This window comes from Marmota flaviventris, chromosome 11, assembly GCF_047511675.1.
Source record: "Marmota flaviventris isolate mMarFla1 chromosome 11, mMarFla1.hap1, whole genome shotgun sequence".
In the NCBI taxonomy this organism is placed as follows: Eukaryota; Metazoa; Chordata; class Mammalia; order Rodentia; family Sciuridae; genus Marmota; species Marmota flaviventris.
This window is the reverse complement of record NC_092508.1, coordinates 81,976,948-82,001,691: the sequence shown is the minus strand read 5'-3', so window position 1 is coordinate 82,001,691 and position 24,744 is coordinate 81,976,948. Positions and strand designations below refer to the sequence as shown.

Here is a 24,744-nt window from a genome sequence, read left to right as displayed (position 1 = left end):
AAAATAAGAACGATATGATCATCTCGATAGATGCGGAAAAAGCATTTGACAAAGTATAGCATCCCTTTATGTTCAAAACTCTAGAAAAACTAGGGATAACAGGAACATACCTCAATATTGTAAAAGCAATCTATGCTAAGCCTCAGGCTAGCATCATTCTGAATGGAGAAAAACTGAAGGCATTCCCTCTAAAATCTGGAACAAGACAGGGATGCCCTCTCTCTCCACTTCTGTTCAACATAGTTCTCGAAACATTGGCCAGAGCAATTAGACATACGAAAGAAATTAAAGGCATAAAAATAGGAAAAGAAGAACTTAAATTATCACTATTTGCAGATGATATGATTCTATACCTAGCAGACCCAAAAGGCTCTACAAAGAAACTATTAGAGCTAATAAATGAATTCAGCAAAGTGGCAGGATATAAAATCAACACGCATAAATCAAAGGCATTCCTGTATATCAGCGACAAATCCTCTGAAATGGAAATGAGGACAACCACTCCATTCAAAATATCTTCAAAAAAAATAAAATACTTGGGAATCAACCTAACAAAAGAGGTGAAAGACTTATACAATGAAAACTACAGAACCCTAAAGAGAGAAATAGAAGAAGATCTTAGAAGATGGAAAAATATACCCTGTTCATGGATAGGCAGAACTAACATCATCAAAATGGCGATATTACCAAAAGTTCTCTATAGGTTTAATGCAATGCCAATCAAAATCCCAACGGCATTTCTTGTAGAAATAGAGAAAGCAATCATGAAATTCATATGGAAAAATAAAAGACCCAGAATAGCAAAAACAATGCTAAGCAGGAAGTGTGAATCAGGCGGTATAGCAATACCAGACTTCAAACTATACTACAGAGCAATAGTAACAAAAACAGCATGGTACTGGTACCAAAACAGATGGGTGGACCAATGGTACAGAATAGAGGACACAGAAACCAATCCACAAAACTACAACTATCTTATATTTGATAAAGGGGCTAAAAGCATGCAATGGAGGAAGGATAGCATCTTCAACAAATGGTGCTGGGAAAACTGGAAATCCATATGCAACAAAATGAAACTGAATCCCTTTCTCTCGCCATGCACAAAAGTGAATTCAAAATGGATCAAGGAGCTTGATATCAAATCAGAGACGCGCCGTCTGATAGAAGAAAAAGTTGGCTACGATCTACAGTCGGTGGGGTCGGGCTCCAAATTCCTCAATAGGACACCCATAGCACAAAAGTTAATAACTAGAATCAACAAATGGGACTTAATCAAACTAAAAAGTTTTTTCTCAGCAAAAGAAACAATAAGAGAGGTAAATAGGGAGCCTACACCCTGGGAACAAATCTTTACTCCTCACACTTCAGATAGAGCCCCAATATCCAGAGTATACAAAGAACTCAAAAAATTAGACAATAAGAGAACAAACAACCCAATCAACAAATGGGCCAAGGACCTGAACAGACACTTCTCAGAGGAGGACATACAGTCAATCAACAAGTACATGAAAAAATGCTCAACATCTCTAGCTGTCAGAGAAATGCAAATCAAAACCACCCTAAGATACCATCTCACTCCAGTAAGATTGGCAGCCATTAAGAAGTCAAACAACAACAAGTGCTGGCGAGGATGTGGGGAAAAGGGTACACTTGTACATTGCTGGTGGGACTGTAGATCGGTGCAGCCAATTTGGAAAGCAGTATGGAGATTTCTTGGAAAGTTGGGAATGGAGCCACCATTTGACCCAGCTATTCCCCTTCTTGGTCTATTCCCTAAAGACCTAAAAAGGGCATGCTACAGGGACACTGCTACATCGATGTTCATAGCAGCACAGTTCACAATAGCAAGACTGTGGAACCAACCTAGATGCCCTTCAATAGACGAATGGATAAAAAAAATGTGGCATTTATACACAATGGAGTATTACTCTGCATTAAAAAATGACAAAATCATAGAATTTACAGGGAAATGGATGGCATTAGAGCAGATTATGCTAAGTGAAGCTAGCCAATCTCTAAAAAACAAATGCCAAATGTCTTCTTTGATATAAGGAGAGTAACTAAGAACAGAGTAGGGATGAAGAGCAGGAGAAGAAGATTAACATTTAACAGGGATGAGAGGTGGGAGGGAAAGGGAGAGAGAAGGGAAACTGCATGGTAATGGAAGGAGACCCTCAGGGTTATATAGTGGAGGGGGTAGAGAGAGAGGAGGGGAGGGGAGGGGAGAGGTGGGGAGGGGGGAGGGTGGAGGACGGGAAAGGCAGCGGAGCACAACAGACACTAGTATGGCAATTTGTAAATCAATGGATGTGTAACTGATGTGATTCTGCAATCTGTGTATGGGGTGAAGGTGGGAGTTCATAACCCACTTGAATCAAAGTGTGGAATATGATATGTCAAGAAATTTGTAATGTTTTGAACAGCCCACAATAAAAAATTAAAAAAATAAATAAATAAAATGAAACTAAAAAAAAAAAAAAAAGTTTATAAATGTGAAAACATTTCAAATCAGTGACTTTAAATTAGTGATGTTCACTGTCCTGAGACTGCATGCTGTATGAAAACTGGGTTATGGATAAATTTCTGTAAATTTAATATTAAGAGATAACTGACATTCGTATAGCATGTTAGCAACAAGAAAAGTAACATTTAATCTAAATTAAGTTTGTTTCCTTTCATCTTTATTGTATGTACAATAAAATAAAGCCCAGCTAACAAATTAAGTATCTGAAATTCAGAAACATTCATTATCCCAAGATCACTAGAAGTTTAAAAGATAGTAAAGCAAGTGTCAAAAATAGTTACTGTAGCTTTAAATTCAGCAGTTTTCACTATGCCCATACCACAAATCTCAGAAGACTACAAATAAAATGCTATTTAATAGATAAATATTAATTTATCTCTAAGGACAGAAAGCATTTATCTTCTTGGCAAAGTAATAAACTTAGAGAATAGCTACATAAACAGATTTCTTAGCTATTTTAGAACTAGCACAATCTACTATAAAAATTCAAATATATAGGCTTGATAACTAAATGTATCCTAATACATTTTATATTTTTATGACCAGAGTTTTCCATATTTTAACTCAAACCTCTGAAACCCTCTCCTAACCTTCCAGAAATATAATACCTTTACTGGACACTATGCTTTGAAGATTATTTAATAAAATATCTGAAACAATACTTACAAAAACTTTATCTCCAACTACATTTTCCAGACTTAACTGCCTTGTGATTTCCTTCAGAGCAATTTTATCATTGATCTGCAGCAGTCCTGAAATACATCCCATTTAAAAGCACTAAATCAAAATATGCATTTAACAGAAGATTATTATCCAAATAAATTTTCCAATATTTTTAAAAATTTACTAGACAGGAAACAAAGTCTATTAGTTCGCATTATATCATTAAAAAAAATAGCAAAAAAGACATTTGGTAGTGTCAATAAACAGATTTCCTTGAGGATATCATTGGTTAGAAAAAGAAAGACAAAAAACACTCCATGATGATCAATGTTTGATTCCTAATATATTATGTATGGTTTGTTAGAGGCTATTATGTGGTTCATATCATTCCCATGAAAACTGATGGCCTACTTACCATTTAAGTGAACTTGTAATACATTTTCATTCACCACTTCTATATCCATGAGTTCTTTCAAAGCATGATTTATTAACTAAATAAAAACGAAAAGTTAGAGATAAAAAGCAGTCTCTTTTAAAACTAAGATTGGGGGAGCAGAATATAAACAAATTGTTCATAATTACTAAATTTTCAAATATTTTAGATAAAAAGTCTAACTAGAACCTCATGTCTGACTTTTCTTAAGATACTAGAGCCAGAATCGACAGTACATTCTTAATCATCTACCCAAACTTCTAATAAAAGTTTAGAAACAAACCTAATATTAAAAAAATATATATTTTATGTTTTTAAGACTGAGGATTAAATGCAAATGTTCGACCAACTAAGCTATATCCTAGTCACAACTTAAAATTATTATTTTATAAAAAATTGTGCTCTATATGTGTAATATGAATTGAAGTGCATTCTGATGTCATATATAACAAATTAGAATAAATTAATTAATTTAAAAAATAAACATTTTCCATGTTACAGTAATCTATAGTCCCTTATGAACTTCATGTCATCGGTATATTTTATGTCTAACACTTACTATAACAATAGCAAAAATTAATCAAAAGCTACTGAAAAATATTTATCAGAACAATGCTAAATTACTGTAAAAGAAGTGTACACCCAATATATCAATTCCTGTGAAATATTGTAAACTACGTAGAATGATAACATGAAATGAAAATGAGAAATATTAGTAAATTAAGTTGAAAAAGAAACATAAAGGTTGCAATGAAAAATTATTATTAATAATAATAACATCGCACGTGATAGTCATCATTACCCTAAGTACATGTATGAAGACACAAAAGATGTGACTCTACTTTGTGTACAACCAGAGATATGAAAAATTGCGCTCTATATGTGTTATATAAATTGTAATAAATTCTGTTGTCATATATAACAAATTAGATTTAAAAAAATTTAATAATGCAAGTAAAAGTTACTACTAAATATATTTATAGTCAGTGTTTTATTGCCTTAAAACATACAATTATATAGCTTCACATTTTCATAATGAAAAGTTTCTATACCATCTATTTAATGCTTTTCTTTATTAAATATTTTTTTAGTTGTAGATGGACACAATACCTTTATTTTATGTATTTATTGTTATGTGGTGCTGAGTATTGAATCTAGTGCCTTACACATGCGAGGTAAGCGCTCTGCCACTGAGCCATGATCCTAGCCCCCTATTTATACATTTTTACTTGAGCCATAATATTACTCTTATATTGCAATATCATAGACATCTCTTCATATTATCATTACATGCACTTATGAAAATTTGAAAATGAACAGAATTAAGAAAAATAAAACTTTCAAAAGGAAAAAGAATGATGAAATATTTCTTCTAATATTTTATTAGAATACTATCAGAAAAAAAAAATGACCCAGGAAAAGAAGAATATACAAAGAAATTATTACAGATGAAATAAAAATTTAGTGAGAAAAAAATTATTTAATAAAGGCACTGGGGTAACTGGTAACTATTTAAAAAATGAATTTATTAAAACTATTTGTACTGGCAACAGGATACAAGATGATAAACAATAGCCAATTATTTGCCAATATGTTAGCAACAAGAAATTTTGAATTTTATGGAAAAAGAAATTTAAAAACACAATTCACATTAGTATCAAAAGACAGTACAGTGGTATAAGTCTAACAAAATATATATAAGATCAATACAATAAAAATTCTGATAAAATATCTAAATAAATAAAAATACACTTCATGTTCATGAATGGGAAGACAATATAGTTAAGGTCTCAATTCTTACCAATGTGATCTATAGGTTGAACACAAAACCCCAGCAATTCAATACAGATTCCCAGGACTTTGTGGATACTGACAAATTGATTCTAAACTTAATATGGAAGTAAAAATAGTAAGAACAGCTGACCCAATACTGAAGATGAGCAAAATCTAATACTTAAGAGTTCTTAACTTCATGGTTTACTATAAAAACCATGGTAATTAGAATAAGTTGTATTCCATGTATGTATAACATGTCAGAATACACTCTAGTGTAGTAAAAAAAAAAAAAAAAAGGAATTTTAAAATCCTATGGTAATAAAGACAATGGCAAAAACAACAAATCAAATACATCTAACAAATCAAGGGAATAGAAAGGAAGCCCCAGAAACAGATGTACACAAAGTCAGTTGATCTTTATAAGAAGAAAAGGCATTTTGATGAAGAAAAGATACCTTTTTTCCCTCCAAATGAAAATCACAAATATACAAAGAACTCTAACAATACCAAATGCTGTTTAGGATGGCACAATAAGAAATCTTATCCGTTGCTGATGAGAAAGTAATCTGGTATAGTCGCATTGGTAGTTTGGCATTTCTTACAAAGCTAAATATAGCCTTACCATGTATATAATCTAGCAATTGTGCTCCTGAGTATTTACACAATTGAGATGAAAAATTTCCTTCACATGAAAATCTGAACACTAATGTCTGTATTAACTTTATTTCTAACTGCTAAATTGGAAGCAACCAAGATGTCCTTCAATAAGTTAATAGATAAACAAACTGGTAGAGAAGCATGTATACAATGGAACATTATTCAGCAATTAAAAAAAAATGAACTAATAAGCCACAAGGGGAAATGCAGCATTTTAAATATATTTGGAAAAGGCAAGCTATAGATAAAGGGAAAACAACAGTAGTCTCCAAGAGTTCCAGAGAAAGGATGAATAGGTAAAGCATAGGAGATTTTTATGGTGGCAAATTATTTTGTATGACTCTGTAAAGATGTGTACATGACATTATTGATTTGTCATATTCCATAGAAATGTATAACAGAGAATCTGAAGCTATTATTAGTTAATAATATTAATAATAATATATCAATATTAGCTTATTAACAAAGGTACCACACAAAGGCAATATGTTAAGTATGTGTGTATTTGCTGAGCAGAGAATTATATATGAATGCTATACAATCTGCTTAACTTTTCTATTAAAAGTTTAATGCTTAATTTGTCTCCTTTATTGAATAAAGAATATGAAAGAAAAGATGGAAGGGGATAAAGCAAGAATATCTTTTTGAGGTAACTAAGCAAATATGATAAAGAGGGAAAGAAAATTATAGAAGACATAAACGAATTTGAAAAAACTGCTTAGAGTTTAACAATAAATGGTAAAAAGAAAAAAACAAAGGGCAAAAAAAAGAATGCAGGATCTGAAAATTCCCTAATCTATAAAAAAAGGAATAAAACTTACCTTGCAGGGTGGAAATAAAGAATAAATGAAAGAACATATGTTATAGGGGCACAAAATACATGCTCAATAAATGCTAGTTTATTTCTTCACAGAAGTGTCTAATACTTTAAGCACAATGACCAGGATAGAACTAACATCAAGAGAAAATTTGTCACTGGGAAGAAATAGAAGGTTAAAAAAAAAAAAAAAATGTATGCACTACTCAATATCCCACAGGACTTTGAAAGGTTTTTGCATGCCTTCTCTATTTTTAAAAGGGAAAAAACATTGTAAAATAGTGAAATAAAACTCATTTTTAGTGCTACCTGAAATAAGAATCATCACATGTTTATCCAAGCAAAGAAACACCAAAAATTGCTTTTACCGTGGTCTTTCCTGATCCTCGGGGTCCAATAATAAGTACAGAGTTACTTTCTCCATGGATAGCAGTTCTTTTTAGTAGCTCAATTAAATGTCTGAAATGATACAAATAGGCCAAAATTTCAAATAAAAATCTGGAATTATTTGCTGGTAGTACATTTTAAAAGCTACATATTAGTATGCACAGAAATTTCTCTTTTCTTTGGGGATCCTGACTTAGGCTCTAAATGGTCCTACTGGGAAGAACATAGGAGAAAAAGAGAGCAGGCCAGTGCTGATTCTCTGAAAACCTAAAGAGAAAACCTATTAAGTTTGGCAAACATCGAATTTTATGATGATAGGAACAATAGGCAATTCTTAAGAACCTTGCATTTAGAATCCCTTTTTCTACTAACACTGTAGCCTTTATCTCCAGAACTGGGTACTAATATTATGGGAAAGAAGGTCAGAATTCTCTCTATGATATCAGGTAGTGGAAACAAAACAAAATTGATAAAGAGCTTTATCATTGTGGAAATATTTACATCTGCCCATATTTCATGATATTGTTCCTACAAACAAAGCAAAACTTTTTCTATAAAAGTATTTCTTATCCTACCAAGATCAAATTTGTGTATGATTAATTTTCAAAACCTGGTAGGCAGGGCTGGGGTTGTGACTTAGCAGTAGAGTGCTTGCCTAGCATGTGTAAGGCCCTGGGTACACTCCTCAGCACCACATAAAAATAAATAAAATAAAGGTATTGAATCCAACTACAACTAAAAAATAAGAAAAGAAACCTGGTAGGTAAACATACCTGACAAGGGAATAGCTACACTTACTTGTACTGTGCTTGAACTCCAAATAGGTTAGTATGTAGACTCTGATGACAAAATCTTTCACGTAATATTCTTTGTACCTGAATAAAATAAAGGGGATAAATGTAAAAGTATTACACATGCATTCAAAAATGAATGAAAAAGTGCATGTATAGCAGTTGAGAAGAGATATTAATAAACAAATTCAATCCTTAGTACATCCTTGTCCTTAAGAGCTCTGTTACATTTTCCTGAGTTATAAAACTAATGATTCTTTTTACCTATCAAATCCCAAAGAAGTAATGAGAATTTAGTTGTGAAAGCTTCAAAAAAGGGGAGAATTACTTACTTACTTTACCTACATCAGCAACTTGGGGACTATTCTAATCTTGTAAATGAATTAATACTTCACTTTGTATAAAAATGTCAGTCAAGGCAAAAAGAAGCAAATCTAATAATGCAATGTAATCTAATAATGGTTATGTACCACACACTCAAACTCTAGAGATCAACACATATAAACTGGCTTAGCTCAAATACTATCAATTGGTGCAGGATTCTAAACTGAACAAAAAAATTTAAAAGTTCATGTTGCTTTGAAAAACTATTAGATTCACAACAGAGTAATACTAAAAGTATATGATCCATGCCTTTTTAAAAAAATGCAAATAAATTGTCAAGAAATGACAAGTTCAAGAAACAAATGACAAAAAGGTAGTAGTTCAGCTACATAAGCAAATGTGTGGGTATGTAAAAGAAAACACATTTATTTAGGCTATAAAGTAAGGGTTAGATTAGGAACAGGGGTGTACCAGAGGTACAGTGCTTACCTAGCAGGAATGAGGCCCTGGGCTCCACCCCACTCCATTGAATCATTGAAATGAGCTAAGAAAAAAATCCTTGTAGGTAGCTATTATGTCAAATAATCTAATACAATCTTCTAAAACTGGAACATTAAAGTCATTCCTTTTATGGATCTGCTCTAATACAGAAGTCCATCAAAAACCTTAGGAGGCTGTCTCAGATTTGGCCCCATGGGCTTAAATAAGAAGCCTCAGATTATTGGCTTCTCTCAGACCGACAATATGGAATTCATCCTTTATGTACCAAAGAGAAAAATCTGAGTTCTCTTTATGTGTACCAGAGGCTAAGGAAAGACAATTACTCAGTAGTGATAAAACAATCCATAGTTATATTTCAGGAAAATAGAAAGAATAATGATATTGGTGCCAGACAGCCACTTATATGAATTTAAAAAGTTTAAGTCTTTCTAAATCTCAATTTCTTTATGTATAAAATGGAGATAATAATACCTCTATAACAGGCCTGATTTGAAGATTAAGGTAGTTAGTAATCTTGTTAGATTATATAGATATTATATACATAATAGCTGATACCTGAGTTGTAAAACACTCAAATGTGCTATATGTACAGATTCAGTGAATCACATGTATTCTCTACATAGAGGAGATCTATAGAAACAACACAAACCTCATTCTTTAAAAATAAAACACTAAAATCTACTAGACAAAAACTACGTGTAAAATATAAGGATAAGAAAGTGAAGTTGTAGTGAATAACTAGAAGGGTCAAAATCCCAAAATATGGTGAATCCTAGCTACTCAAAAGGCTCTGACAGGAGGATCACAAGTTTGAGGAGAGCCTGGACAACTTGGCAAGATCTGCCTTAAAAAAAAAAAAAAAAACAGTGGTAGAACACTTGCCTCACTAAGTGATTAATTCTAATAGTGTTAGTATCAACCACATCCAAAAAGAAAAGTTAAGGTCTTATAAAGGACTATAATCATATTTAGTTTTGTTTTAAAAAAACTGATGTAGTTGAGGTCAAGTCGGATAAATAGAAATATCAGGATGGAAATACCATGCCTATTCTCCCACCATATTATAAGCATCTTAAGAGAGAGACATATGTTTAATACTTAAAATACAGGATGCACTTAATATTAAACATTCAATATTAAACATTCCCTAAAAAAATCACTTAATAAACTAGAAAGTATATGTACAAAAAATGTATACTTAACATCATATGTTATGGTGAAAACTGAATGTTTTCCCCTTGAGATCAGATGTAAGATATCAATGACTGTTCTTAACATTCCTATTCAACATTTTACTGATGGTTCTCACCAGGGCAATTAATCAAGAAAAGAAATTGAAGGTATCCACATTGGAAAGGAAGAAGTAAAACTACCTGTATGTACAGATGACATGATACTGAATAGAGAAAATCCTAAAGAATACATTAAAAAAACTATTATAACGAGTTGAGCAACATTTCAAGATAAATCATCATCATATAAAAATCACTTGGTTAATACTAGCTATGAACTAAAGTAAGAAATAAAAATTAAGAAAGCAGTTTCATGTACATTATCACTAAAATAAATAAGATACCAGGATAATTTCTTTACAAAGTGGTGCAAAACATATTTTGAAGATAACATTTTACTAAGTTGAATTTAGATCACTTTTAGGAAGACAAGAGTAAGAGGATTAAATTATCCAAAGACAAAAGACGAAATCAGGTAGTATCATGATTGTTAATATAAAACACATTTAAAAAATTTTTTTAGTCGTTGATGGACCTTTACTTTATTCCTTTATATATAGTGGTGAGAATTATATACAGTGGTGAGAATCGAACCCAGTGCCTCACACATGCAAGGCAAGTGCTCTACCACTGAGCCGCAACCCCAGCCATAAAACACATTATTAGTTGACATAAAAGGACTTAAGAACAACCATAACAAGTTCTGTCATTGCACATTCTGGAAAGCTTTGCTTCCACATGATGTTCAGATGATCTTATACTGATCTCTAAGGGAAAGAGTTTGTCTTTGTAATAGCCTTGAGACTATGGAAAATACATACCTGAGAAAGGCACTCTGCATGTATTAAGTTGTTACTCTTTGATTTACGACTGCTCATTTCCAATAAAATTCAATCCTTAAAAAAATGAATACAATAAGCATTACTGGCTTAAATTTATTTAAGAGTTTACATTTCAAGAATCAAAATGAATGTTTTAAAATATGAAAATAACAAAACTTTTTCAAATTAAAAAAATCCCCAATGGCTCTCCTTTGTCCAAGTTCCAGCTTATTTGACACCCTTCTACTTTACACAGTTCTTATACCTACTCTTCCTTTGCCTTAAATCTACAATTTATCTTCCTTCCTCATTATAAAGAGTGTTTCTCTTACCCATCCATCCAACAGAATAATTCCCACAGGAAAACCTTTCCTTTCTGTTCCATTCAACAATCATACACAATCTACAGACTGGGTTAAATGCCTCTTCTATAAATATATTTTTTCTTGTTGAGCAGAGTTCTTTCTCTGCTTCTGGATTGCCATGTCCTGGGCTTCTTTGCACTACCACACCCTTCTGTCATGATGTTCTGCCTAATTCCGGGGCATGCAGCAATGGAGCCGGCCATTTATGAACTAAGACATCTAAAACCATGAGCCCCAAATATAAACTTTTCCTCCTCTAAAATTGTTCTTGTCAGGTCTTTTGGTCACCGTGGTGAAAAAGCTGACAAAAAAAAAAATTCTCCTTGAGACTACCTTTGGCTAAAAGATCTAATTTTCTTGGCATGGGTTTCCTATAGGAGTACCTTAAAAGTCAAGTAATAATAATACCTTAAACAGTGTTTTACTTGGGTAGTAGAAGTTCTTACAAATACTTTGCTAATTTGACCCTCAAAATAATCCAAACAAGTACTATTATAATGTCCCTTTAAGATTAGAAGACACAGGTTAAGTAACTTGACCAGAATTGAACAGAAAGTAGAAAAGCCAGAATTTAAACCCAATTAAGTCATACTTTTTTTTTTTTTTTAATGTATTCTGGACTGCGCTAGAGTCTACAGAAGGTATACAATCCTATTTAAGCCCATTTAAAGCTGTTTTGCAACTTTCAATCTCAAGAATGCATCAAACTCAAGACAGTCTGAATTACCTTCAAATTAATATTGTGATGTGACAGGGATGACAACAAAATTGAATAGGAAGCCACCTGCCTTAAATCTCCATGTAACAATAATAATTTTATAGCCATCCATGAAATAAAAGTGCCCCAGTGGGAGCCTTAGTATTCTAACAGGAATCTGTGAAGTACCAGGGGAGCCCAAGACCTAGAAAGGTGGCTTTGAGAGGGCAAAAACTCATAAAGGTGACACATGTGCTAACTGTGGTCCCAGCTCCTGATTCGGAAGAAGGTCTGTTCCTCTGAGGGCTCAGGTATAGCCCATGTTGCTTTGCTTTTCCTATAATGGGTCCAGGAACAATTATTCCCACTAGTATTATAGAAGACAAGCCTATTCTCCTGAGTCTTGACTGGATAATGAAAAGTCCCTCAAATACAGTTCTTTGTTGTCTGGTTCTCCTCTGATATAGTAGCATACAGGGCACCCTACTTAGCCCTCTTGGTTCCTTCCCAGGACTGATTTTGTCGGGAGCTTCAAGGGTGCTGTTTGAATGAAGAGTCACAAAATCTATACTGGACCAAATTTAGTGAAGTAGAATCTAGGGCCTTGAAAATCATCAAAATATATGAAGCTCAAATAACTCTGTACAGATCAAAACATTCCCTACAGAGTGTTTCATCTTGGAATTCTAAGCAGTTCCAACCAAATATTTACCATGGTGATAGAAAACAAAAAAACCTCTCAATAAAATTTGTGGTAATTTTAGCCCCCACCATGTTTAGGTGTAATCAGAGAACAAATTTCCTGCCCAGGGTACTGGAGGGAGGCAGGTCTATGCCACCCACAGGTTATCCAATCAAAGCCCCACAGAAGGTCCTGAAAAGCAGTTCTAGACCCTCTCAACACAATGAGATCAGGCCTGCCCATCTAGGGACCTAGTGAGTGGCAAGCACGTCCATGTGACCAAAGGGATAGGCAAAAGACCTTGGTCTCAGCTATAGAGCCTAAGGCATTTTTGTGACTCTGTTTCAGCCTTACCAAGCCATGGGCAGAAAACAGTAGTGTCTGACTACAATCTCATCTAGCAACCTTGGAAGATATCCAAGGGACACAGAGAAGCTGTACCTATATGCATATCTTATAACAAAATTGCCATTTACAGGCTGTCATCCCAGATTTAGCCAAACATACTAAGGTACTGAAGGCAGTTTAGTACAGCCAGAGACCAGAGCAGAATTGTGCTCACTAGATCCCTTGGGGTAAGAGACCAACTAACCACCAACCAAGGACTGCACTATGAACCCAGCAGAAGACAAATGACCTGGTTGTAGTCTCATTTGACCACAGTAACTAGGAAATCTCATCAGCCCAGGAACATCATAAGAAAAGGCTTTAACCTGCCCAAACCGGTCTGAAATGACTAAAAGTGCTCCCTCTTTCAAATGCACTAATATCAGTACAAGGCTATAAGGACAGCACAGAATCAGTAAAACATGACACAGCAAAGAAAAACTAATAAAGCTACAGAAACTGAATCCAGAAATAAGATCTACAAAAGTTTTTAATTTAAACTAGTTTCAAGAAGCTTAATGGACTGGAGGTGTAGCTGAGTTTGAGAGTACATGCTTACGATGTGCAAACAGAAGGAAAAACAGAAGTTCACTGTGATGAAAGAAAACACAAACGAAGCAATGATTAGGAAATTAATACATGAACAAAATGAGAAGTTTAATAAAAGAAATAGACAATAAAAACGCATTAATTTTGAAGTTCGAGAATACGTTGGTGGAACTAAAAAAAAAAATCAACTGACAGTTTCAATAGTAGACAAGATCACACAGAAGAATTAGGGAACTTGAAGGCACGTCATTTGAAATGACTCAAAGAGAAAACAAAATGAAAAATGACTTATGGGAGAACATCAGCATATAAATATTTTAGCTCATTTAGCAATGAGGATATGTTCTGAGAAATGCATTATTAGGCATTTTCCTTCCTGTGTGAACATCATAAAGTGTATTTACACAAGCCTAGACTATATAGATTACTACACATCAAAGCTACATGGTAAAGTCTATTATTCCTACACTACAAACTTGTACAGAATGTTACTGTACTAAATAGGCAATTTTAACACAATATAAAGTATTTGTGTAACTAAACAGAAAAGTCAGAGTAAAAATACTAGGCAACAACAGAAAATTTTCAGCTCTGTTATAGTATCATGAGAACACTGTCATATGCAATTAATTATTGATTGAAATGTTGCCACACAGTGCATGACCATATAAAAATTAGAGGAATTTCAGAAAGAAAATATGGAGAGGAAAAGAGACAGAAAACTTATCTAAAGAAATAATGTCTGAAAATTTCCCAAATCTTGGCAGGGATAGGAAAGTAAGAAACTCAATGGTAAAGGTAAATACTGAGTCAAATTCCAAAAATCTCTAGTACAACAGCTAAAGAAGAAAACTATGAAAAAGAGGAACACTTTTCAGAAGTACAGTATTTGCTTAGCATGGGTTAAATCCCTAGAATTACCCATACACAGATAAACACACATATATTCAATTTTATGAAGATCAAAGAGCCCTAAGTAAGATCACTCAAAAGATAAATACTGCAAGATATATTGTAACCAAATTGTTAAATGTCAAATACAAGGAAAGACTTTTGGAAGTAGCAAGAAATGAGACAATCATCACAGGCAAGGAAACTCCCATAAGGGACTGGAATGAAATATTTAAAGCACTGGAAAACAAAACAAAACAAACAAAAACCCCTTGTAGAATACATTGCCTGGGAAAGTTACCCTTAAACAAATGGAAAAGACAATTCCAGAGAAACAGAAGCTGAGGAAGCTTATCATCACTAAACCTGGGTTAAGAAAAATGCTATTACAATGTTGAAACCAAGAGTGATAATCAAAACCATGAAAACATATGAAAGTAAAGAACTCAATGGTAAAGGTAAATACAAAGTCAAGTTTGGAATAGTATAACAGCTAAAGAAGAAAACTATGAAAAAGAGTTAGGAACATTAATCAGAAGTAGAGAATTTGCCTATCATGTGAAAGGTCCTGATTAAATCCCCAGAATTACTCATGCGTGCGTGCGCGCGCGCACACACACACACACACACAAAACTATTAAAAATAAACAAACCTACAGTAATCTCTTAAAACGTACACAATGTAAAAATATGTAAACTGTGGCATTAAAAACAAATCACGGAAAAAGTGTAGTTTCTGTATGTGATTGAAATTGTTATCAGCTTAAAATAACTGACCAGAAATACAAAATGTTTTATGTAGCCCTCTTGATAACGACAAAGCAAAAACCTATAGGAGATTTATAAGAGATAAAGGAATCAAAATACACTCAATAGATAAATCATGAAATCAAAAAGGAAGACACCAAGAGAAAAGGAAAGGAACAAAAAGGTCCACAAAGCAAAGAGAAAACAACAATAGGTTAAGATTATCCTACTAAAATGGCTAGGACCAGAAGTATTTCATAAAGTTTTTTTCTAATTTTGGAAGGTTTGCAGACTTTACTGGTTAATGTGAAAATCTGAAATCCAAAATGTTGCCAAATCTGGAACTTTTTGAGCATTGTGTTAGGGTTCAAAAAGTTTTGGATTTTAGGACATTTCAAGATTTCACATTAAAAATGCTCAACTTGCAATAAAATGGCAGTAGGAAGTTCTTCTTATAATTACATTAAATGTAAGTGAACTAAATTTTCCTATCCAAATGCAGAGTTGCTGGATGAATAAAATAGCAAGACCCAACTGTATGCTGTCTATAAAAACTCATTTCACCTTGAAAGACACATATATGGAAAGTGAAAAAATGGGAAAAAACATGCCATGTAAACAGAAATCAAAAGAAAGCAGTGATAGCTAAACTTACAACAGACAAAATAAACTTTAAATTGTCCAATATTTCAGTGCCTTAATGTGTAAATATAAAAGATCTATATGTACATCAATACAATAAATGATTTCAATTCATTTTCAACAATGGACAGAAATCATCTAGCCCCACCCGCCCTCCCAAAAAATCAAAAATCAATGCAGAAACACTGAACTTGTACTATACATTAGAGCAAATGGACCTAATGGACATATTCAGAACATTTCATCCAATGAGACCAGAATGTATATTCCTCTCAAGCACAAGCAAACATTCTGTGGTACAGTTCATACATCAGGCTATAAAACAAGTTTTAACAAATAATTGATATTTCTTGTTATTGAAAAGCAGCTCTTCTAACCAGAATGGTATGACACTGAAATTAATAACAGGAAAACTGGAAAATTCTTAAGAATGTGGGAATTAAAGTACATGTTCCTGAATAACCAGATGTCAAAGAAAAAAAAAATCTCAAAACAACAGAAAATGAAACACAACTTATCAAAACTTACGTGATGAAGCAAAAGCAGTTCAAAAAGGCAAGTGTATAGTACTAAATGTTTGCATTAAAAAGAAAGATAAGAGCAGAAATAAATGAAACAGGAAGTACAGAAATGAAAAAAGCAACAGAATTAGTTTTTGAAAAGACAGAATACTGATAAACTTTTAACTAGACTGAGAAAAATAGAAGCCTCAAATACAATCAAAATTAAAAAGTGGAGATTTTATAACTAATACCACAGATATATAAAGAATCATAAGAGTTATTATGAACAAATACCAACAAATTCAATATTTGAGAAGATGTGGATAAATTCTTAGAAACATATAATCTACAAAAACTGAATTATGAAGGAAGAGAAATCATCCAGTAACTAGTAAAGAGAACTGGATCAGTAATTGAAAACCTCATGACAGAGAAAGGCCCAGGGCCAGTCATAGTGGTGCATGCCTGTAATCCCAGTGACTCAGGAGGCTGAGGCAGAAAGATCACAAATGCTAGCTTAGTGAGGTACTAAGCAACTTAGCAAGATCCTGCCTCAAAATTTTAAAAAATAAAAAGAGCTGGAGATGTGACTCAGTGGTTAAGTGTCCCGTATTCATCCATGGTGAGGGAGAGAGAGAGAGAGAGAGAGAGAGAGAAAGAAAGAGGGAGGGAGGCAGGGAGGGAGGGAGAGAGAGAGGGGCAGGCCCAGGACCTGATGGTTCATAAATGAACTTGACCCAGGAATTAAAGAACTAATACCAAATCTTCTGAAATGCTTTCTAGAAAATGGAAGAGGAAGGAATACATCCAAAATGATCTTACCCTGATATCACAGCCAAACAAGGATACTACAAGAAAACTAAATTCTGGGCCAATATCTTTGATGAATGTAGATTCAAAAATCATCAACAAAATACCAGCAAATTGAATTCTACAGTGCATTATAGAGATAATTCACATCATTAAGTAGGATTTCTCCTTGGTATACAAAAATTTTCTCCTTGGTATACAATTTATGAAAAACTATAAATAGACAGACATACTATGTAAAATAAATATAAAATAAATGACAAAAATCATATGACCATCTCAACTGATGCAGAAAATCTCTTTGAGAAAATTCATTATCTTTTCATTATAAAATCTCTCGATAACTAGGTATAGGAGGAAGGTATCTCAACACAATTAAAAATATTTATGACAAGTCCATGATTAATTACATATTTAGTGGTGAAAAATTAAAAATGAGGTTTTTCCACCTAAGGTCAATAACTAAAAATATGTTGATTCTCACCACTTATATTTTAACAAAGTACAGTACCTCTTACCTCAAGGAATTAGGAAAGAAAAAGAAAAAAAAAAAAGGCATTCTTATCATACTAAAGAAAGTTAAAAAATTGTCCATCTACAGACAAAATTACGTTACAAAGAGAAAAACCTAAACTCTACCAAAGAACTGTAAGAACCTAAAACTATAACTAACTAAATAAATAAATACAGTAAAGTTTCAGGATGCAAAAGCAACATAAAATACTCAGGAATAAATTTACCCAAAGAGATGAAAGCTCTGTATAATGAAAACTATAAAACATTGATGACTGAAACCAAAGAAGGGCCAAATAATTGAAAAAGGTAGCACATACTCATGAATTAGAGGAGTGAATATTGTTAAAAATGTCCACACTACCCAAAGTGACCTATAAATTCAAGGTAATCACTATTCAAATTACAATGACATTTTTTGCAGAAATGGGGAGAAAATTCCTGCAATACATAAGGCCTTACAAAAAATATTGCACAGGCAAAACCTAAGCAAAAAGAACAAAACTGGAGGCATCAACGCTATCTGATCTCGAAATCTATCACAAAACTATCATAATCAAAACAGAATGGTACTGGTACAAAAACAGACCAACAGAACAGAATAAACAGCCCAGAAATAAATGCACACATTTACAAAGCCAAGTATAATAAAGGTGCCAAAAACAAACAATGGAACAAGAATAATTTCTTTAAGACATGGGTGGTGGTGGGAAAACTGCACACGCAGAAGAATGAAACTGGATTCTTAATAACATACCATATGAAAAAAAAATCAACTCAAATTAGATTAAAAAGATTTAAACCGGAGACCTAAAATTGCAGCTATCAGAAGAAAAAAGAGGGAGACTCTTTGACATTGTTTTTGACAAAGTTCTAGATATGACAAAACATGGGTAAGAAAAGCAAAAAATAGACAAATAGAATTATAATAAACTAAAAATCTTCCACACAGCAAAGGAAATAATCAACAAAGTGAAAAGACTACCTATGGAAGAGGAGAAAATATCTGTGAATCATATATGATTACAGATTAGCATCTAACGTACATAAGAAATTCATATAACTCAATAGCAAGAAAAATGACCGCATTAAAAAATTATCAAGGGACACGAAAAGACATTTCTCAAAGAGAACATACAAATGACTAATAGGTAAATGAGAAAATGCTCAATATCACCAATCATCAGGGAAATGCAAATCAAAACTAGGATGAGTAATCATACCATACCTATTAGGATGACAAATTTAACAAGGATGTGAAGAAAAGGGACTGCTTGTACACTGTTAGGAATATAAATCAGTACAGACAATATGGGTAACTGTATAGAAATTCCACATAGAGTTAAACACAGAATTATCATACATACGATCCAGCAATACCTCTCCTGGCTATATATCAAAATGAATGAAAAACAGTATATCAAAGAGACATTCTCATTCCCATGTTTACTGCAGCATTATTTACCAAAGCCAACATATGGAATCAATACAACTGTGCATCAATGGATAAATGGAGAAAGAGAATGTGGTATATATATATACACACAATGGAACAATATTCAGATTTAAATAAGAAATTGGAGTGATTTGTTACAACTTGGATTTACCTAGACATCACCAGTGTTAAGACATAAGGCAGAAACGAAGGACAAATACTCCATAATTTAACTCATATGTGGTCTCTAAAAGAGAAGAGTCGCTTAGAGAAGCCTAAGAGTACAATGTTATTTATTAGGCCCTCGAGGGAAGGACTAGGGAAATCTTAGCCAAAAGACACAAAGCATTGACTAAAAAGACAAATAAAATTTCAGTTCGAGTTGAGAATAAATTTAATTGTACGCAATAGTGTACAATATGGTAATTATAGTTAATAATAATATATAATTAAAAATTGATGAGCAGATTGTAAATATTCTTACAAAAAAATAGGTACATAAGGAAAATATTAACTGATTTAGTCATTCTACAAAACAGCATGCTGTATATCATGAACATAGACAATTTTTTATTTGTCTATTAAAAAATATATTTATATGTCAGAAGCATGCAAGTGGCAGAGCCAGGATTTGAACCCAACCAAGTTATTATCTTCTTAACCAACTGTTACTTATTTAGCCAACTATTTTTAAAATGCAAACACATTTCAATAAATTGAAGGAAGATCAGCCATTGTGGCTTTGTTGTGTTTTATAGTAATATTTATTAACTTCATATAGTTAACAATTACAAAGCCATCCCTGGTAATAGTGCTTCCATTTTCTCTGGAAATGACCATAGGTGTGCTGCTGAGCTATGCCTTGACAAATAAATAGAAAACAAATTTCCCAATTACTGTTCAAACCAGGTAGTGAAATTTTACTCACCAACAGGAGTTCTGGTTTCAATCTCCCAAATTGGAAACCAAAGAATAAACTACTGAATCTATTCTTAGAAGAAAAATGGTATTCTCAGTTATTTCCTAAGACAGCTGTTAGAAACCTTTTATTTGTACAGAAGACACCTTGCTTGAGAATTTTTACCTTAATGATTTTTTAAAGATTTATTTTATCACATTTAAGTTTTCTTCCCATATGTATACAAGAGGAAAAAAGGTCTTTTGAGCAATATGAGATGATTATATGCCATGAACCTCAAAAAATGTTTTTCTCAAAAAATACAGAAATAAAGGGAGCTCTTTTATAACTTAAAATACATGTAGTTATGTCTTTAATCATGAATGCCTCATAGCAACAAAATTTCAAAATGGTTAAAACATAGTTTACATGTTTAAGAAATTTATTTTTTAATAAATAATTTTTAAATCAACTCACAAAAAGTTAACCAGTGTTCATGCAAGAGAAGGTAACAATTATTTTCAGAAAAACAGTATCAGTCAATTGCTCTATATTCTTATAATCCTGGATTGACAGCTCACTAGTAACAAATATTTAAAAGATTAATAATGTATTTTCCTTAGTAGAAGTAGACCAACATGTTTCATATTAAGATTTAGAGAGGCAGAAGGATCACAAGATGGAGGCCAGCCTTGACAATTTGTTGAAACACTGTCTCAAAATTAAATACATAAAGTGCTAAGAATATAGCTCAGTGGCAAAGTGCCCCTGTGTTCAATCCCTACTAACACACACACACACTGGATCAGTAATCAAAAACCTCAAAACAGAAAAAGATCCAGGAACATGCATGGTGGTGCACACCTATAATCCCAGTGACTCAGGAGGCTGAGGCAGTGGGATCCCAAATTCAAAGCCAGCCTTAGTAACTCAGTGAGTGCTTCACCAGTAATTTTAAAAACATGCTCTGAACCAATTAAAAAAATAAATAATAAAAAAAAAACATGCTCTGTGACATTAATTCATTTCCAATGCTAACTGCAAAACTGAGTAATTACTCATAATGTTAAAAAAGGGCAAATAGGAAGGGGGAGTTTCTAACACATAGGTTCAGGTTTGTTGCCCTGGAAATGATATTTCTTATAAATATTCATCCATATTGCTCTTGTCTTCCTTCCTGAATACTATTTGCTCTTTGCCAGTGATCACCCACCTGTCATCACAGTAACAGACATAGCCTATCAGTCCTAGTGCATTAGTGCTTAATCATTCTCCATTCATTCTATAATTGGAACTATGAAACTATAACCTTCAAGCAGCTCCATTATTTGGTTGTCTTATCAGAACACATCTTGGTCTTCATCTTTTCAATCAAGAACATTTTTTTCAGACTTTTTATATTAGGAGCCTCTCAAGTTCTTTGGTACCACCTTAGACTGATAACTTGACAGCTTTTAGTAAATATTGTATTTTTATGTACATCTTTTTACTTCTGTTAAGTTTTTCTTAGTGTATACATTTTAATTTTCCCAAGAAAAGCTGATGAATCAAATTAGTATAAAACTGTTTTATTCTTTACTATTAAAACATACATATCAAAAAAGGAAATAATGTGTACATATAAATTATCCAATAAGTTGACAGCTTCTAGACCTCTGCTATTTTCTTTATAAAAGTTTATGTGAACTTTCAGGTAACCAAAGACTTCCAAGTAGATCACAGGACAACATGCACTTGGGGCATATCTTCAGCATTGTCCAGATTATCAAATGATAGGTTAAAAAACATTTACTCGGGGCTGGATTTGCGGTTCAGTGGTAGAACGCTTGCCTAGCATGTGTGAGACACTGGGTTCGATTCTCAGCACCACATAAGTAAATAAATAAAACAAAGGTCTATCAACAACTAATATTAAAAAAAAAAAAAGTACTGTTTTTGGAGGAAAGAAACTTCTAACTGCTTTTTATTTTCCTTTGTAGTTTATGACATGTGACCTCTTGTTTTGTCTAATTAGTATTCTAAGACTTCAAAGTTTGTTTACCATTATTAAAGTTCTTTGGTCTTCTGATGCCTTTCCTATTTAAAATTTCTCCATCTACAGAGCCCAGCTACTTTTTTTTACCTCCAGCCTAGCTTGATTTGAGAAGTTGCTATTTCTATTCATGGATTTCTTTATCTTCTGTTATATATCTTTTTAGTTTTATCAGCTTTAGTGTGAGATGTCCAGTAATCAGACTCAATTTTTCCAGTTGCTCAGAAGGTGTGATTCATGAATTGGCAGCAGAAGCATCATCTGGCAATTTAAAAAAGTGCAAGTTCTATAAGCTCTGTTCCACATACCTAAATCAGAAATTCTGGGGCTGGGGATGTAGCTCAGTAGTAGGGTACTTGCCTAGCATATTCAAGGCCCTGGATTCAATCCCTGATACCACAAAAAGAGAAAAAGAAACTGGGTATGGGACCCAGTAATTGGAATGACTTCTGAGGTTTGATTGGCTTTCTGTCCATGATTTGAGGGCCTATATAAGACCATAGTTGATGGATCTAACCACAATATCCTTATGACCAATATTTAAAAACTTCTATTATTTTAAATTGAAAAAAAGTCCACGAGTACATATCATAGAAGTATGCCCTGATAGTTTTGGGGTACCTTAAAGTTGCTTTCAAAGACCACTGATCCATTATTGCCCTCTGCAGAAAGTACTGTAAAAGAAACTAGAACAAAAGTCTGTTTCTGTGTTTTGTTTTGCTTTGTTTTGTTCTGTTTTCTATCTCTACTTTTGTGCTCACTAATACAATATGATCATTCCTAAAGGGTTCTGTGTTACTACCATGCTTGGCAGTTAATGGAACTGCATGTCAGGTCAACCATTTAATTTAATCCCCATACTAACCCTATGGATTAAATATCATGTAAAATTTACAAAGGAAAAAAACTGAGGTTTAGTGAAATTTAATTTGCAAAAAAGACATGACAGAACCAAAGACTCAAATCTAGGCTCAGTTGGTGACAAAGCTATTAAGGACACCAGTACTAATAGTGAAGTTTTCTACTTCTGTTTTTCTTCCATAGCTAAGTCTACGTTTCCATCTACATTAAATTTTATATGCTAGTTATTTTTTTTCTGGGAAAGTCTTTAATGCATAGAGTTCTGATCAAATATTACCTTCAAATATTTCTCTTTTTAAATTCCTTGTAATGTTAAAGAAAATTAATTTTTTTTTACAGAAATCTAGTGTTTTCATTTTCATTTCTTTTACTTAATTTTTCTGGCTTCATTTCATAGATGAAATAGTTTGAAACTACATATTTTCATGTGTTGGGTAATATATTTTAAATTCCCGTTGCCAATATATATATTTTAAATATATAAAATATATTTATTATGAAAACAATAAATTTAGTCTAACTAGTAGCCAGTTATGGCTAATGCAAAATTATCAGGAAAAGTATTCCAAATTAGGGCATAATTAAAGTAAAGATATGAAGGATATTGGGAGTGCTTCTACATATTAACATAATAAATAAGAGTTTTGAGTAATAATTTTAATCTTCATTTGAAATAATTCTCTTCCAGTCAGCAAGAAATAATTCTCACACCATCTCCAGATGGAGTGTTTATAGTGAGGTAAAGATAAAATTAGATAAAAAGAAAGGTCGAAGGTAGGGAAGACAGAAGACAGCATAAGTATAAATTTCAAGTTAGTAGATTATTAGTACTTCCTAAAGGGATCAGTTCAAAAATACTGTATTAATCTGCAGTTTAATGTCTAGTAATTCAAGCTAGGACACAGCTTCTATTGAGATGTCTTCTTGATTTCTACATAGCTGAAGAGTAGTTTCAAAGAAAATAAGTATTTTATGTAATTTCTAAAAAAATTTGTTCAAAATGGAAAACAGTGATGATCACTGCCAATTTTATAAAATCCTTTTTTCCTCTCATTTGCTCTGAATATTCATGGACACAATTTACTGAGGACCACAAATTTATATCACATGAACCCAAGGTTTAAATATTTTTAGTTAAGTCTTTTGGTGACCAAGTTATTTTCTTCACTGATATTAAAATGAAGAATTGTGATTTTCTAATGTCTGATTATGCAATATTGATCAAATAATTCAAACTGAAAGGCTGGTAATTCTCTAGAAAAGCAGGGTCTCCTGCAACTTTGAGTTTTCTATAGTTTTCACTTCTGCCTAACAGTGTTCCTGGAGTCATATATAAATATACACACACATACATGTATAAAACACATGTATATGTTTTTAATAAGTTATCTATTTTATAAAAAACCTACTGGAACCCTCATATTAATAAATATGCCAATATATTTCTTTTTAAGAACATGGTGGGTTGAGATTGATTAAAAAAGTAAATATACCTTGGTGGGATGATCATATGGTTAATAATACAAAACTTTCAGGAAAAAGGCACTTATAAGTTCCTACAGTTATTTTATTTTTCTTATTAACAAGGAACACATTTTGTACAAGATGGTAAATCATCAACTCCAGTGTTAAAAAATGAAAAGAAAGAATACTGGAAGGACTACTTTAAAATACATGTCTAAAAATAAACTGTACTTGCTTCTAAATTACATAGGTTAATGAAAGAAGCAACATGATCTGCAACCAGTCTAGAAATCTTTTAGGCTTTTGAAAAGCATTATACAATGTTTTGAGCACTGACTTATA

The 24,744-nt window shown here is 32.6% G+C and overlaps 1 protein-coding gene across 4 annotated transcripts in view; it reads right to left on the bottom strand.

Annotated features, from left to right (window-relative positions):
• Positions 1 to 24,744, bottom strand: part of Orc4 (origin recognition complex subunit 4) — a 70,817-nt gene that overhangs the window by 32,376 nt on the left and 13,697 nt on the right. For 2 of the 4 annotated variants that reach the window (XM_071619191.1, XM_027938034.3), the window contains exons 2-6: positions 10,927 to 11,001; positions 8,056 to 8,132; positions 7,239 to 7,329; positions 3,603 to 3,678; positions 3,191 to 3,276 (exon numbers count right to left, since the gene is read on the bottom strand). In XM_071619191.1, the coding sequence (XP_071475292.1) occupies positions 3,191 to 3,276; positions 3,603 to 3,678; positions 7,239 to 7,329; positions 8,056 to 8,132; positions 10,927 to 10,983 (387 nt within the window). In that variant the 5' untranslated portion in view covers positions 10,984 to 11,001. The remainder of the gene's footprint in view (positions 1 to 3,190; positions 3,277 to 3,602; positions 3,679 to 7,238; positions 7,330 to 8,055; positions 8,133 to 10,926; positions 11,002 to 24,744) is intronic. The other 2 variants (XM_071619192.1, XM_027938035.3) reach the window with 1 other exon arrangement.